Here is a 16,738-nt window from a genome sequence, read left to right as displayed (position 1 = left end):
AAATTTCCTTGGCATCATCAGGGGCGTAATATTTTTAGATGTGGCGGTTGACAAAATTACAAATGAAAAATAAATAAAATTTACAAAAATTACACCATTAATTACATAGAAAATCGGTACCATCGATTTGTGGTACACTTTGTCACATTAAAAACTATGAACACTATAAAATTTTCATTTGATTGTATAATTTTCATGTATACCAACGTTTTTAGCGGACGTTTTTGGGTCGGACAGGGTATACATATGAAAATTTTTGTAGCAGGTCATGAAAAAACCCTTAAAAATCAAAGTCAAAAAAAGTAAAAAACAAATGAAATTTCGCAGGTTCGAAAATTATTTTTTTGGGTATGCGTAGTGAAACTTTTTTTGCTGACCCCAAATCCTATCGAAAAATCGATGGCGCGATATCGGTTAATAAATCGACCCATTCTAATATATATGTTCTAAGTATTACATTTAAATACAATATACAATGAAAAATAATGGAATAAAAACAAATATATATGTTTTCAAAGGCCCAAACGAGTGAAGTGCAATGCAAATGGCCATAGAGTAGAAAAGATCACTTTTTACGGTTATGTTTTTCAGCATAGTTAAAAAAGATCTCTCCACAGTTATAAAGTACGATATAAATATATTGACAATTACCTTAGTAGTATGGTTTCATTTGACTTGATAAAAGTTTCATTTGAAATGAAAAAAGTGCCATTTAAAATGAAAAAAGTTTCACTTAAAATTTAAAAAGTTTCATTTAAAATGAAAAAAAGTTCATTTGAAATGAAAAAAGTTTCATTTGACCTGAAAATGCTATATACCAAATACGAAAAAAGGGATGAAACATGGTGATTGGATTTTTTTTTGGCGCAAAATATAACTTTAGAAAAAACTTTGTAAAATGGGTGTGACACCTACCATATTAAGTAGAAGAAAATGAAAAAGTTCTGCAGAGCGAAATCAAAAACACTTGGAATCGTGGCAGGAATACTGTTCGTGGTATTGCATATACATATAAATAAATTAGCTGTACTCGACAGATGATGTTCTGGGTCACCCTGGTCCGATATCTCGAAAACACCTTCACGTATACAACTAAGGTTCACTCCCTTTTAAAACCCTCAATAATACCTTTAATTTGATACCCATATCGTACAAACACATTCTAGAGTCACCCCTGGTCCACCTTTATGGCGATATCTCGAAAAGGCTTCCACCTATAGAGCTATGGCCTACTCCCTTTTAAAATACTCCTTAATACCTTCCATTTGATAACCATGTCATACCAACACATTCCAGGGTTACCCTAGGCTCATTTTCTTACATGGTAATTTTCCCTTATTTTGTCTCCAAAGCTTTCAGCTGAGTATGTAATGTTCGGTTACACCCGAACTTAGCCTTCCTTACTTGTTTTTTCTTGCAATGGCATCAAAGTATTATTTAATCTTCCTGGTAAACTTAGGTCTAAGCATAGCACGGGGTTTCATTTGGTCCACTTGAATCAATTTTAAGCCATTGCTATCCTTTGATCACTGTTTGATCATCGAATTATCAGTCAGATAGTTAATACGAATTTATGTCCTGCCTGCCTAGGCTTTCATTTACTCCGTTTCCAGCCTGTTAATAAGATAAAAAGATTTCAATTCGATGGACTATGTTGATGGCTGCGTAAATCATGTACATCTCATCATAAAATCTTTTTCGGTACTCGCCGAACACTCCCCATATTTCCGCTCATATTTTCCTCTCCCTTCTCTCCATTTTTGATCTCTGTCCCTCCTCCGTATGTCTTTCACTTTCACAATTTTTCTCTCTTCTACTCCCACTTAATTACTCTCCCTCAACCTCCTATTTTTCTTCATCTCCTTTTTGCTCCATTTTATCTAAATTTTCTACTTACATTTTCTTTCCTCATCTTCACCCTCTGTGTTTTTTTTTTCTCTCACCTTTCTCTTTCTCCTCGTCTCCAATTCCCACTCCTATATCCATGGTCTATATTTCGGAAATGAGTTCACTTCCAAACCATCTATGAAACTAACGCAGCTAGGATTTTTAAAACTGGTTGATCCGATCTTGAGTTATAAAGTTGCCAACAGATTTGTATTCGCTTTTAAATACAAGATTAACCTATTCAAAATGCTGCCTGAATAAAAAATTTCAAAAGAAAGAAGGGTTTCCAAATATTGAGGTTGTCGAAGCACCTGTACAAAATTTCAAGCAAATTGCTAAAAACAAAAAAGGATTTTTTCGAATAGGTCGGCCACTGACTCGTTTTCTGGAGACAAAAGTATCTCAAATATTAAGCTCAAAGAGGCACCCCTGTACAGCATTTTAGATTTTTTTGGAATAGGTCGGTACTCAGTCCTCTTTCCGAAAATAAAAGTTTCTCAAATAATAAGACGTGCCGCGTGCGAATTTCAAGCAAAGCGCACCATAAATACGATTTCATAGAATAGGTCCTTAGTGCACTTTCCGGACAGAAAAGTTTGTCAAATATTAACCTGGCCAAAGACACAATTGAGACATTCTGTCGAAATGGTACCATCGCAATATGCCAGTAAATGTTTCCTTCTTTCTTTTCAGTTTCTCTTAGAAAACCATAATAATTGAATATTCAATTCAGCTGTTTTATATGGATATGAATATGGCAAGTTTGCCAGGAGCTAAATACATTATCTAGCTGTATATCAAACTTCATTCAAATCGGTTAAGCCATTTCCGAATAGTTGTGAATATATATCTCTTAGGTCCTCTTCTTTTTATTTTGTTCATCAATTATATAGGAAATTGTTGTGTCATCGGAGTTCTTAATTTACGCTGATGACCTAAAAGTTTTCTCCATTATTAAAAATAGTGATGACGCACAGCGTCTCCAAGCAGACTTAGGTAGATTATCAATCAGGTACCGTAATTCGCGTCTATGTATCTCGCAATCTCAACAAGTACTTTCTTGTCACATTTTCCAAAATTCGCAATGTCTTACCAACGACATATACTATCTCGGGATTGCAGACTTTGGGGTTATCTTTGACTCCTCGTTCTCTTTCCATATTAACTATGTAATTTCAAGAGCGTATGCTTCCTTAGGTTTCTTGAGGCGTAACAGCATCAACTTCTCAGATCGCTATACCTTGAAATTTCTGTACTCATCGTTTGTTCGTTCCAACCTGGAATATGCTGCATTTATTTGGAGGCCTTATCACAAGTTTGCAATCGACAGGATTGAGTGCGTACAAAAGATCTTCCTAAAATTTTGCCTAAAATCCTTACATTTTCAGACCCAATCCCTGCGTATGTTGTTGTTGTTGTTGTTGTAGCAATGCTCGCCCCACCTAATAGCCGCGACCGATCACAAATTGTCATCAATATCCTCTAACGGGAGTCCAAGGAAACTTGCCGTTTCAACAGGGGTGGACCATAAGGAAAGGGGTGTTAGAGGCGTTGATTCCACATTACAATTGAAGAGACGGTTGGTGTCATGTGGTGACACATTGCAAGCGGGGCATACATTTTGTATGTCGGGATTGATTCTGGATAGGTAAGAGTTTAACCTGTTACAGTATCCAGAACGAAGTTGAGCAAGAGTGACACGCGTTTCCCTGCGTATCATTCCCGCTTGCTGCTAATTAATTTGAAACAATTAGAACTCAGAAGGACAACCCTTTCCTTGTCCTTCATTTTCAGAGTTATTAATGGAGACATTGATTGCTCCTCTTTACTGCACGCGATTCATTTTCTTTTTCCAACGAGATCTATTCGTTCTCATAACCTCTTTTATATTAAACATAAGTCTACTAACTATGCGATTCGCCCTCTCTACGTGAACTTAATGAGATTTCTAATTCTATTATGCTTGATTTTTCTTATCCAAAGTATATTTTTCTTAATTTACTTAGCTCTGTTTTGTAGTTAGGCTTAGTTATCCGTTTTAATTCAGTAAGAACGATTGTTGTTTTTGAATTTTCGAAAAAAAATTTAAAAAAAAAAACCCTTTTTTGAATGTATATATGTATGTACATCTACATTTGCAACTAAAAAAACGCTCATTGACAATTGCACATAGCCCAAAAAAACATTTGGCAGCACTGCAAGTGTCAAAACAATAGAAAAACGAGCACTGCAGCAAAAGTTCTCGCTCGTCCATCGTTTTCTTGATTCTTTTCTGCAAAAATTAAGTGAATATTCATTATTTCCAAATTTTTAAAACATTTAAACAAATATACTAACATTTTCTCTCTTGACATTTCGTTTTTTAATTAGAGATAGTAAAACAGATACTAATTTTATAAACACCTATTTCATAAATGTGTATAAAGTTGTGCACATGGATTTCTATACAAAGTTTAAGTGCAGATGTATATGACCGCAATAAAAACAGCTAATAATTGTTCGTTTAAAGCTATAACCCTGCAAATATCGTTGGATCATGTGGTCCACTGGAGTACTTACCATTATACTCCTCTGTAATGCAGCAATGGACCAACTCATGTTTCTACACGAACACATTGTAAGCCGATCATTGCTCGTTTTTAACGATTGTAATCACTACACGATGTTTATTGGACTGTGGGTACTCCATGGATTACTCTGATGTAATGCGGAGATGGAGTATATGGTCCAGTCCTAGGACATCGCAATGTTAATTGGACCATATTTTTTGTATGAATTGTGGTTAATTTTGGAGTACTCGGTTGGTCCATAGCGAGTACTCCATACATGCATGCATGGAGTACTCGCGATTTTTGCAGGGAAGATTCAAAAAAATAAGTTCATATTATCGAGCGCACACTGTTTTATTAACCTTCCAATACTCGCGCCAATTTTTGTAACATCTATACTCGCGCACGGTCTCACAGACCGATAGTTCATACCCCATACAAAATATAGTTTTTTACATACTTTTTTTTCAGGCATAATGAAACAAAATAGTGTGCACAGTACTTCATTTATTAATTATTTTACAGACTTTCAGTCTTCAAATTTGAGATATTTTTGACTTAGTTTTGAGCCTCGCCATAACAATCAGGGCATACTCGCCTCGGTCTCACGGACCAATTGGGGTCAAATGCTACAACACGTACGCTTCGCAGGAACGCACAGCGTGCACTAAAACGAAGTAAGCTGCAAATCCGACAGCTAGCATAGAGCTCGGCTTTTCCACATTTTCCTGCATAAAAATAATTACGAAAATGTGTTTCGTCGGTCTCAGAGACCAATGCGCGAGTATAGGAAGGTTAACGAAAGCAAAAGACGAGTTGAGCACGGAGCGCAAATTAATTGATAAAAATATTTTACTTGATTTTATTCGTATTTTAGCTCGCGCTCGGAATAGTCGTCACATTCGGTATATTGTCGCGGTCAGACAAAAATGCAATGTAAAAATAAATACGTACACATACGATAAATGTGAATATATTTGGAAAATTGATGTGAAGCAGAATAGAAATAAAAAAAACAACAATTAAAACTTTGTTAATAATATATATAAGTAGTTAAAACTTAAAACACAAACGAATAAAGTTTTCGTACTTTCGTATCGTTCTTTTTCCGAAATCTTATACAATATTATCATCAAATAGCAAAACTAAAAATCAAGCAAATAAAAGAAAAAAAGCTTCATTATAAACTTAAATTAAGTGTGATTTCATATACATATGTATTTTGATATGTATGTGTTATTATTTTCTTCGAAATTTATGAATTAATTAATTGTGATTATAATAGAAATATAAATTAAGTGAAATTCCAAAATATTCACGAGTCATGTTTTTAAAACGCGCGCATTTCTCGAATTATAAATAAAATGTTATAAATATTTGAAAAATTTATATATGTGTACAACACATATTTACAAAGAATATACATATTTATGTATTCCACACGTGAAAACCTTCGAAAAAAGTGCTAAAATGTTAATTGTCAACAGTGTTTTTTGCATATAACTGAAAGTAATAATATAAATCTAGTTGGAAGTGCTCATTCATGGCGGCATTACCATGTTATACAGGTACACAGTACATACATACATATGTATATAGTGGTTAACATACCTACATACCTAGATTGATTTAAGCTAAAAATAGATTCGCTTATCGCCTAAACATACCTATCATGGCTACACATATATATACCTATCAACCAATATACATACACACAGCGTTGTAAATATTGCGCTTCTTTATACTCAGCTGAGCAGAGCTCACAGAGTATACGTATTAATATCATGATGAAATTTGGCAGGAACCCCTATTACTATATGTGTGCCAAATAAAAAAAATCGGATGAGGAACACGAGAAAAATTTTTAAAGTAAAATTTTAACAAAAAATTGAATATCTTTACAGTATATAAGTAAATTATGTCAAAATTCAATACCGGTAATGATATGGTGCAACAAAATACAAAAATTAAAGAAAATTGCAAAATGGGCGTGGCTCCGCCCTTTTTCATTTAATTTGTCTAGAATACTTTTAATGCCATAAGTCGAACAAAAATTTACCAATCCATGTGAAATTTGGTGAGGGCATTACTACTATGATGATAACTGTTTTCTGTGAAAATGGGCGAAATCGGTTGAAGCCACGCCCAGTTTTTATACACAGTCGACCGTCTATCCTTACGCACGGCCGTTAACACGATAACTTGAACAAAAATCGATATATCTTTACTAAACTTAGTTCACGTACTTATCTGAACTCACTTTATCTTGGTATTAAAAATGGGCGAAATCCGATTATGACCACGCCCACTTTTTCGGTATCGAAAATTTCGAAAAATGAAAAAACAATGCCATAATTCTATACCAAATACGAAAAAAGGGATAAAAAAACATGGTGATTGGATTGGTTTTTTGACGCAAAGTATACATAACTTTAGAAAAAACTTTGTAAAATGGGTGGGACACCTACCATATTAAGTAGAAGAAAATGAAAAAGTTCTGCAGGGCGAAATCAAAAGCCCTTGGAATCAAGACAGGAATACTGTTCGTGGTATTACATCTTAATATATAAAAAACACGTGTCACAGCTTTGAGGCCAATTTACTCCTAAACTACTGAACCGATTTTGAATTTCTTTTGCACGCCGTGTGTAGTTTGATCTAACTTAAAATATAGGATAGGTTATATCTCAGTTTATAGTCGCAGTATTATTTTATTGCAATTTTTTTATTTGTTTATACGTAATATTAAAATGTTACGTATACGCAGTGGCACTCATATGTTCAGCTGGTGCGGATATTCTTCCGTGTAACTTGGTGTTGGTGTTGGCTTGGTGTTTAATTAAACAACCTCGGGTCCTATTTAGTAACTGTGAGTTTTAAAATGTACACTTTTTCTTCATATATTTTGTATGAAAGAAAAATGTACATTTCAAAACTCATTGTTACTGAATAGGGCCTCTGCTTATCAATAAAAAATATTATAGCGAATGATATCAAGTATAGCACCAGGCCGCCGAGGGGGGGGGGGGGGGGAGTGGAGTTTCTGAGGGGGCCCGCGATTTAGAGGTACTATAACATTTTTTTTAATACAGGAGAGTCTTTAGTTGTTCCGTGTGAAATTTTTAAGCCGAATTTCAAAAGCAACGAAAATCTGCATTTCGTTTTAATATTATAGTGAAGTGTGAAAAATAAAAATCTATATATATAGAAAGAAAGGCTAAAATGTGTGTTAGTTGGTCGCCGGTGTTTGAAGAGATGCGTCGATCGATTTTGTTCAAACTTTCACACAAGTTGCGTAAACCTCACGCGGCGGTTACTACAGGTACAGGGTCTCGAGATAGAGGCCAAAACGTGGGCCAGTGAATGCCTAGACAGTGTTTATACAATATGGATATCAAATGAAAGCTGTTGATGAGTGCTTTGATACAGAGTAATATATTATCCAGAGACGGACTGGGACTGGGATTAGGACTAGGACTGGGACTGAGACTCGGAGTGGGACTGGGACTGGAATAAAATACATACCACCCTCTGGGACAGGGAATAAGGGATGCAGAAGAATGAGAAGGAATTGAGAGAACAGAAAAGAGAGAAGGAGATTGAGAAAGACATAGAATGAAACGAAGATGGAGATAGATGAATCAAAAAAGACGGAGGGAGGAGTGAATAAAAGGATTAAGATAAAGTGAAGAGGGTGGGAGGGCAGAGTCAGACGGAAAAGCTTATTAAAATGTATGCAGATAGGCCAAATTTAGGGCAGGACAACGTCTGCTCTCCTGATCCACCTTTATGGCGATTTCTCGAAAAAGCGTCCACCTATAGAAATATGGCCCGCTCCCTTTTGAAATACTCTTTAATACCTTTAATTTGATACCCATATCGTACAAACACATTCCAGGGTTACCCTAGGTTCATTTTCCTACATGGTGATTTTCCCTTATTTTGTCTCCAAAGCTCTCAGCTGAGTATGTAATGTTCGGTTACACCCGAACTTAGCCTTCCTTACTTGTTTTGTAATGGACATTCTGACGACGACACATAAATTATTACTGCTAATAAGCACTAAATACTACTAGACCTATCAAAAGCTTTTGATACGGTCAACCATGGCACATTACTGCAAGACCTGGTAGGATCTACCCTTCCCCCAAGTTATAAAAGGTGGACCGCAAATTATCTCGGTGGCCGGCAGGCATCGGTGTAATTTAGGAACGCAACATCAAAACCAAGAAGAACTAAACAAGGGGTGCCACAGGGTGGTACCCTATCCCCACTTTTGTTTAACTTCTACATATCAAAGCTACCTTCGCCACCAGAAGGAGTTACTATCGTCCCTATACCGATGATTGCACGATAATGGCAACAGGCCCAGTCCCACAGATCGATGAGCTTTGCAACAAAATAAACGGCTACCTCCCTGATCTCTCCAGTTTTTTCGTCTCGCGAAACCTGACATCACCGACTAAATCATCGGCGACCTCATTTACAACATGTACGTCCCAAATGTCGACCGTTATGAACATCCACGTCAATGGCACTACGCTACCTGCTGTCTTACACCAAAAAATCTTGGGTGAGACGTTTCATCAGGATCTACATTTTGGTGAGCATGCAGCCGCAATTGTACCGAAAATACAGAGCCGCAATAAAATCCTGAAATCTCTTGCTGGTAGTACTTGCGGTAAAGATAAAGAAACGCTCATTACCACTTACAAAGCAATTGGCCAGCCGATTGCATGCTACGCGTCCCCGATATGGTCGCCAAGCCTAAAGACTACTCACTGGAAGAAGCTACAGGCCTGCCAAAATACTGCCCTCAGAACCGCCACGGGTTGTCTTCTTATGTCCTCAGAACACCATCTACATAATGAGGCGAGAATACTCCCCATCAGGGAGAGAAATGAAATGCTAGCCAAATAGTTCCTGTTGAATACCCAGAAACCTGGGCATCCCAACAGACATATTATTGATGAGCCAACAACGCCAAGGGGCTCAAGGAGTCATCCCCGTAAGCATTATGAGGACAAACGGCACCTGAGAACACAACCGTATGAAGCCAAAAAACACAAGCAGGTCCTCAGTGAACTCCACAAACAGGAGTCGGACCTCTATGCCAGGAATTGTCCGATGAATCCTGTACTCAAAGAACAATACCCAAAACTTGCAGAAGAGAAACGCGCACTCCCTAGGGAAACGCGAGTCACTCTAGGTCAACTTCGTTCGGGATACTGTAACAGTTTAAACACTTACCTATCCAGAATCAACCCCGACATACAAAACATATGTCTTGCTTGTAACGTGTCCCCACATGACACTAACCATCTCTTTAACTGCATTGTGGAACCAACGCCTTTAACACCCCTCTCTTTATTGTCCACTGCTGTTGCAACAGCAAGTTTCCTTGGACTCCCGTTAGACGATATTGATAACAATTTGCGATCGGTCGCACCTATTGGATGGGGCGAATCACTGCCACAACAAGAACTAAATACTTACATACAAATGTATGCATATATGTTTGTATTTGTTTACACTAGAGTGATTAAGCCTTTTTATACCTTTCACGAACATAAAAAAAGGCGTGAGTACTAATTACTCGTGAAATTCGTTGTGTAAACATACAAGTGTACGTTAGGAAAATAATTTTTGCAGTTAACCCACACCAAAGGTAACTTAACCAGAAACAAATAGTTCCGGGCCTTTTAAGAAGAGCTTCGTCGGCTTCCTATTGGTAGCAACCCATATGGTGTTTTGCACAATCAGCTTCGGTTTATCGATAACACGAATAACTATCGTTGAGTTATCGGTTTGTAATCGGGTTTTTATGATCGAGTTATCGGCTTATTATTGCTTTCTTGTCGTCTTGTCATAGAAGGGTTACATATATGTCATCGATTTTATATTAAAGTTTTATAAGTATCGGTATCATAACAAGCCGATAAGTGTTCGGTAACAAATTGATAACATGCCTAAAATAAACTTGTAACACTCCGGTAAGAAATTGGTAACTCCTCGATGTCAAATCGATACTTTTTTTGATAACGTTATCGATCACTTTTCCATTAAACGCCGATTCCAAGGATAATGTATCGATAACCTTTCGGTAAGTCAAAACTTTTCGATAACAAACTCATTGATTAAAAATCGATTTAATAAAATTTGACTTAATTTAATTTAGTAAGTTTAGTTAAGTTTAATTAAATTTACCTTAATGTTATTTAACATTTTTTGTACTTTTTGTTTTATTTTATGTTGTTTAAAATTTTTTTTTTGTAAATTTTATTTAATGTTAGCTATATTTTTTCTTTGTTTGCACTTTATTACTTCATATAAATCTAACTCAATAATGTAAAACATTACAAAACCAACAAAACCCTAAAATAAACTAATTTTAACTTAAACCGGAGTACCTAACCACTTGCATTGTAAACACTTTATGTATCTCTAACTCTTCGTCTCCAATAAAACAGCAGTGTATACATCTTTTCGAGCACTTGTCTGCACAACAATTGTGTATATGCTCAAATATATGGAGCTTTTCGCGTCAAGTGTTCCCACTTCAAAAAGTTTGTGTCATTGTAGGGTAAATCACCTGCGTAAAAGGAGCGGCTGAAATGTGGATAAATTGCGATGATACAGAGTGTCGAAAATTTGCTTTTTATTGCCGATTTTTTTTCAATAAACATTTAAATTATTTCAATTATTGATTTAGATATCTTTTATGCAATACTAGTAGGTGTTCTATGGTTTTTCTTATTGTTATACTATTATAGAGGGCATGTACTTCTTTATGACAATGAACAGGCCACTTTGTGGGGTGACAACAATTTTTATTTTGTTTTTGAACTTCCAAACTGAAGCTTTCTCATTCCATCGTGCTACAGTTGGAAAGTCCAAAAAGCATAAAAAGTCAGTTTGGATTTCGAAAATCAAGATCCACGATAGATGCAATACAAACAGTTGTCTAGATAGCCCGTGGAGCAATAACCGGAGGTCAAAACAAAAGAAAGCTCTGTGCACTGATTACTTTGAACATTAGAAATGCTTATAACACCGCGAACCGGAAGCAGATAATGACAGCGCTACGAAACTTTTACAAACCTACTTCGCTGATTAGAATAATTGGTAGCTATTTTAGAGACACAGTGTTCCTCTTTGATACGGATGAGGGACCAAGAAAGCACAACATCACCGGCGGTGCCGGTTTATCAATATTTAGTTTTGACATTTTTATGAATATCCGATTTTTCAAACTTTTTTGTTTGACAAGCGTGACAGAAATTTGATTTTGAGACAACTTTTTCCAGTTTACCCCATAGTGCGGCGGTTCCGCGGGGTGTTTATACATGAACAGAATTAGCATGGTTTCATTGGGCGCCCGCTGCCCCTTGGCAAAAAAGTACCAATATTGTGCACTACGCCTTCATTTTACATTCTACATGTATCCCCATATACTTAGCATACCTTTTATAAAGATTACGCTTACGCTTACATTCAGGACTCCCCCATATCGTGAGCAAAGATGCTTACACATCAAGAATGCTTAATACTTGTGTAACCTAGTTTGTTTGGCATTACGTAACTTTGCTTAAGAAATTCTACAACTTTGCGATATTCAATTATAAAATAATATTATTAAGGATAAGGACAACAATGAACAAAATTTTGTTGATGCGTTAACATCTCTGCTCCCGGTATGGGGGAGTTTTGAATGTAAGCGTAAGTGTAGTCGTTGCGAATGGTATTGGTATTGGTATTGGTATACTGTATGGAGTACTAGAGAATCTATGTGTAAGTGTAGTGACTACACTGCACCGAAATCAACCAGCATATCAAGTCGAGCATGTCACCTACATACGAATTGAAGTCTCTTAGCATATAAAGAATTCTTATGCATGCACGTTTGCGAAGAGATGTATACACTGCAGTTTTGTTAAAGATAAAGAGCCAGAGATGTCATGGCAAACATGACGATTGATTTTTCTAAATGATACATAAACTATTTACAAAAATAAAGCACGTCGTTAGACATTTAGTTTTAAGTTGAAATTAGTTTCTTTTTAGGGTTTTGTTGGTTGTAACTTTATACGCTATTTGGTTAGATTTAAATGAAATAATGACGTGCAAAAGAGAAAAATAATAATTAAAATAAAATAAAATCAAATAAAATTAAAAAATGAAAAAAGAAACATAAAATAATATAAAATAAAATTATATTAAATTAAATGAAACAAAATTGATTTTTAATCGATGGGTTATCCGTTTATTATCGAAAAGTCTTAGAATTAACGTCGAGAAATAGTCGATAGGCCATCAATATGTTATCGATTTGTTTGGTTTGTGACCAATTTCTTATCGGAGTTTTATCGGAAAGTTATCGATTTATATTCCAAAAGTTATATTTGATATTCAAAAAATTGCAATTAATATTCAGAAAATTACTATTAATATTCAGAAAATTTCACTGTACGCTTGTAAAGCAAGGCGGTCGCCGTGGTGTGATGATAGCGCGCTCCGCCTACCACGCCGGAAGTTCATTACCATCCTTGAACATGGTTGTAGAGAACTTCGTATATCTTTTCGTTCATGTATATTATATACATACATTACCAAACATTAGTTCATGAAACGTGAAACTTGCCTTGGGTATAATCTTCACTTGCAATAGTTTGCAAGTAACATTTCTTTTAAGAAAAATTTAATGTAATTTACGCGGGGCAATTTCACTTCTATTTTCAATATGAAAACAAGTTGATTGGAAGTTTTCTGTGCTCCACTCAACTGAGTGAAGAAAAATTTTTGTGCATTAAGCTGAAGCTAAAAATATTTTCACTTTTAAATTTTAGTGAACATTTTTTCAGTTTCACTACCACTTAAGCTGAGTGAGGCTGATAATTTTTGCATTACCACTCAACTGTGAGTGAAGGCTGGTGCATTGATGCACTACTCCCAACTCTGGTTCAAACAGACAGACGGAAATAGCTAAATCAACTAACCTTCTCCTCCCGATCATTTCGGTAAACTTATTTGTTAGTTTATCTCTTCTCTTTTGAAGACATACAATTTTCGAGAATCGCACCAAACTTAATACAAAATAAATAAAATAAATAATTAAATTTCATGAAAGGCATAAAAATGCTACAAATGTTACTCATACGCCATGCTGGGCCTTAAAGATTAAGTATACAATTTTTTACATATGGCTCAACTCCTTAAGTACATATATGTACAATTAATCGCCAAAATATTGCTTAAGTTTTTTATGCGTAAACATCGTTGCTTACAATATAAGGGAATCCTGAATGTAAGCGTAAGGGTTAAGCATAAGGGTACTATCTATAAGAGATACGTATAAGGGGAATACATGTATAATGTAAATGCTGGCGTAATATGTAAAACGAGCCTGACCCGTGCGCATCTTGCGCCACCAATATAAAAATCTCTTATCAAATATCAACAGAAATCAGCTGTTCTATTAACGTACAGCTTGCGCTGCAATCTAGCGTACAATAGCAACTGCCGGTAATGCAGTACAAATATTCACAATAGTGCCATAGTACAAATAGATTTCTTTGTGTGCTCACAGTCGTTTATTTGTAACAAATTATTTTAATAAAATATAGCTAAACAAAATCACTAGGATCAAAATTGCCCAAAGCTCGCTAATAGCCCGAATCTCCATCTTTACAACCAAAAATTTATTTATAGATTTGGATTCCAAATAAGAGCGAAAAAGGGACCCGTACATAAAAAAAGCAATTATAAATAATATATGATGATGATGATTGGTATATGTATCGGTATTGCTGGTGTAATAAAGAATGAGAGCGTACCTGTAGTCACCACACCGAAGCGCAAAGCAAAAACGTCACTTATATAATCTCTGATCATACATGTACACAATTTTTGAGCATGCAAGTCCAAGAGATGTATACACTGCTTTTTTGTTTGGAATAAACAGCCAGAGAAAAAACGAGCAACTATGTATATGATTTTTATTACTCATACAAAATGTTTTTACAAAAACAAAGCACGTGGTAAGGTATTGAGTTTAAGTTGAAATTAGTTTTTTTTAAGTTTCTGTGAGTTGTAATATCTTTGTAATAAAGTGCAAACAAAAAAAAAATTATTAAAATAAAATAAAATTAATTTAAATAAAATAAAATTAAAAAGATCAAATTAAATTAAATTTTTATTTTTTTGCCTATAGCCTTATTTATTTTCATGTGATTTGTTTGATGAGTTTGAGTCCACAGTTTTTGTATAAAACTTTTAATTGTGCGATGTTTTAATCGATCAAGCAAACTCATGCGTTCCTCCAGATGACTTTAGAGTGAAGTCGAAATATCGCCCAATAAAAGGTTTTATACAAAAATAAACATTGCATTGTGGTTTACTTTGTGGCCTCAAACTAATCAAGCAAATTAAGTTAAATTAACCTAAATCAAATTTGATTTAAATAAATCAAATTAATAAATTTTTAATCGATGAGTTATCCGTTTGTTATCGAAAAGTTTTGGATTTATCATCTCAAAATTTATTTTGTTATCCGATTGCTACCAATTTCTTATTGGAATGTTATCGATTACTTACCGGAAAAGTTATAGATATTTAATAAAAATGACATGAATTTGTTTCACTTATTAACTTGTTATCGGATGTCGTTATTAAAAATGTATCTATTTGTTATCGAAAATTTATCGATTTCTTATTGTAGTGTTACAAGTTTGTTTTGGGCATGTTATCGATTTATTACCGACAACTCATCGGCTTGCTATGATACAAATACCTATAAAACTTTAATATAAAATTGATGACCACCTTCCTTCATTCGTCCTTCTTTGACAAGCGGATAAGAAACCAATAAGAAGACGATAACAAACCTATAAGTTGACGATAATTATTCGCTTCGATGGTTAAGTTTAAACATCCCTAGAAAGAATCGAGATAGGGGGAAGTATACATCTATATTGGGTCCCTGGGAATTTGGGAATCGACGAAAATGAAAAAGCGGATGAGCTTGCTAAACAGGGCGCATCCCTCAGAGCTTGTATCATAGACGTCACAATCGGTTTGGGCGAGATTAAAAAAAGGCGAGAATTGCATATGATCGACGAAATGTGTATAAAGATCATGTGTAGGTCTTACAACCTTAGACTAACATAGTTACTCTTATCATTTGTTATAGGTATTTAGACTGGACACTGCCTTTTGCCGTCACATGCTTTTGAATTAGGCCTTGTCAGTGACAGCAGATGTAGAAAGTGCGAGTTAGAGGAGGAAACGATCGAGCAGGTTTTGTGCTTGAGGCATGCGCTCGCCAGCCTAAAACTCCAGCTATCAGATCTAGAAACAGCGAGTAGCATCAGTCCTAGAAAGCTTCTAATACTTGCCAAGAGGACGCAGTTATTTAATAGCATAAGTCCTGGTTTCTGACTGAGCTTTTCAGTTTGGTAGTTAAGCAAACGTTCGGTACCACTATGAACTCATTCAGTCTATGTGTGGTAAGCTGGGTCGATTTATTAACCTATATCGCGCCATCGATTTTTCGATAGGTTTTGGGCTCAGGAAAAAAAGTTCCACCAACCATACCCAAACAAATAATTTTCGAGCCTGAAAAATTTTAGTTTTTTGACTTTTTTCTTTGATTTTGAAGGTTTTTTTCATGACCCACTTTAAAAATTTTCATTTGATTTTAAAATTTTCATCAACACCCTGTCCGACTCAAAATTGTCCGCTAAAAACTTTGGCGATAACAGTTTTTTGAGGAGTGTTTTGGTGAAAAAATTTATTTCCGTTAGACCCGCCAATAAGTATACCAAAATGATCAGGGGACGAGCTGAGTTGATTTAGCCATGTCCGTCTGTCTGTCCGTCTGTCCGTTTGTTTGAACTCAAACTAGCCCCTCAATTTTTGAGATATCTTGATGAAATTTGGTAAGCAGACATTTGTCGGCCCTCACTAGGGTAGGCACCTTGTCGTTGGTGTGAGGGCTTAGCCGAACTCCATAGCGCCCGACTATGAGGCGGAGCTGGTTAGGACTGACATCTATGCCGTTTCGCCTCATACGAGGGCGGCGGGATGTCGGTGACCAAGAACTGCCAACCCCCTAATCCAGGGTGTTATGCGGACCGTGCCTATTGGACGATTTGCAGCCAGGGGATAAATTCGGCTGTATTCGAACGGAGCCTTCCCGATACCGGGCCATCTCGGGAAGTATTAATGGCCTTACCACAGCAAGGGGCGCTGCTGTGGCGGACGGTTCTTTCCCTGTATATAATACTGGACCGCTGAGCCCGCCT

General features: G+C 35.8%; 1 protein-coding gene across 17 annotated transcripts in view; it reads left to right on the top strand.

Moving 5' to 3' along the window:
• The window catches only part of HDAC4 (histone deacetylase 4), a 147,363-nt gene that overhangs the window by 73,498 nt on the left and 57,127 nt on the right, over positions 1–16,738 (top strand). Inside the window, exon 1 of one of the 17 annotated variants that reach the window (XM_067785933.1) lies at positions 5,308–6,004. The exons of the other annotated variants lie outside the window; for them this stretch is intronic. Coding sequence (XP_067642034.1) covers positions 5,980–6,004 — 25 coding nt within the window. The 5' untranslated portion in view covers positions 5,308–5,979. Of the gene's footprint in view, positions 1–5,307; positions 6,005–16,738 lie in introns of those variants that run through there. 17 annotated transcript variants of the gene reach the window in all.

The sequence above is a fragment of the Eurosta solidaginis genome, chromosome 4 (assembly GCF_040869045.1).
Source record: "Eurosta solidaginis isolate ZX-2024a chromosome 4, ASM4086904v1, whole genome shotgun sequence".
NCBI lineage: Eukaryota > Metazoa > Arthropoda > Insecta > Diptera > Tephritidae > Eurosta > Eurosta solidaginis.
The sequence above is the reverse complement of the archived record's forward strand: the minus strand, read 5'-3'. Positions and strand labels throughout refer to the sequence as shown.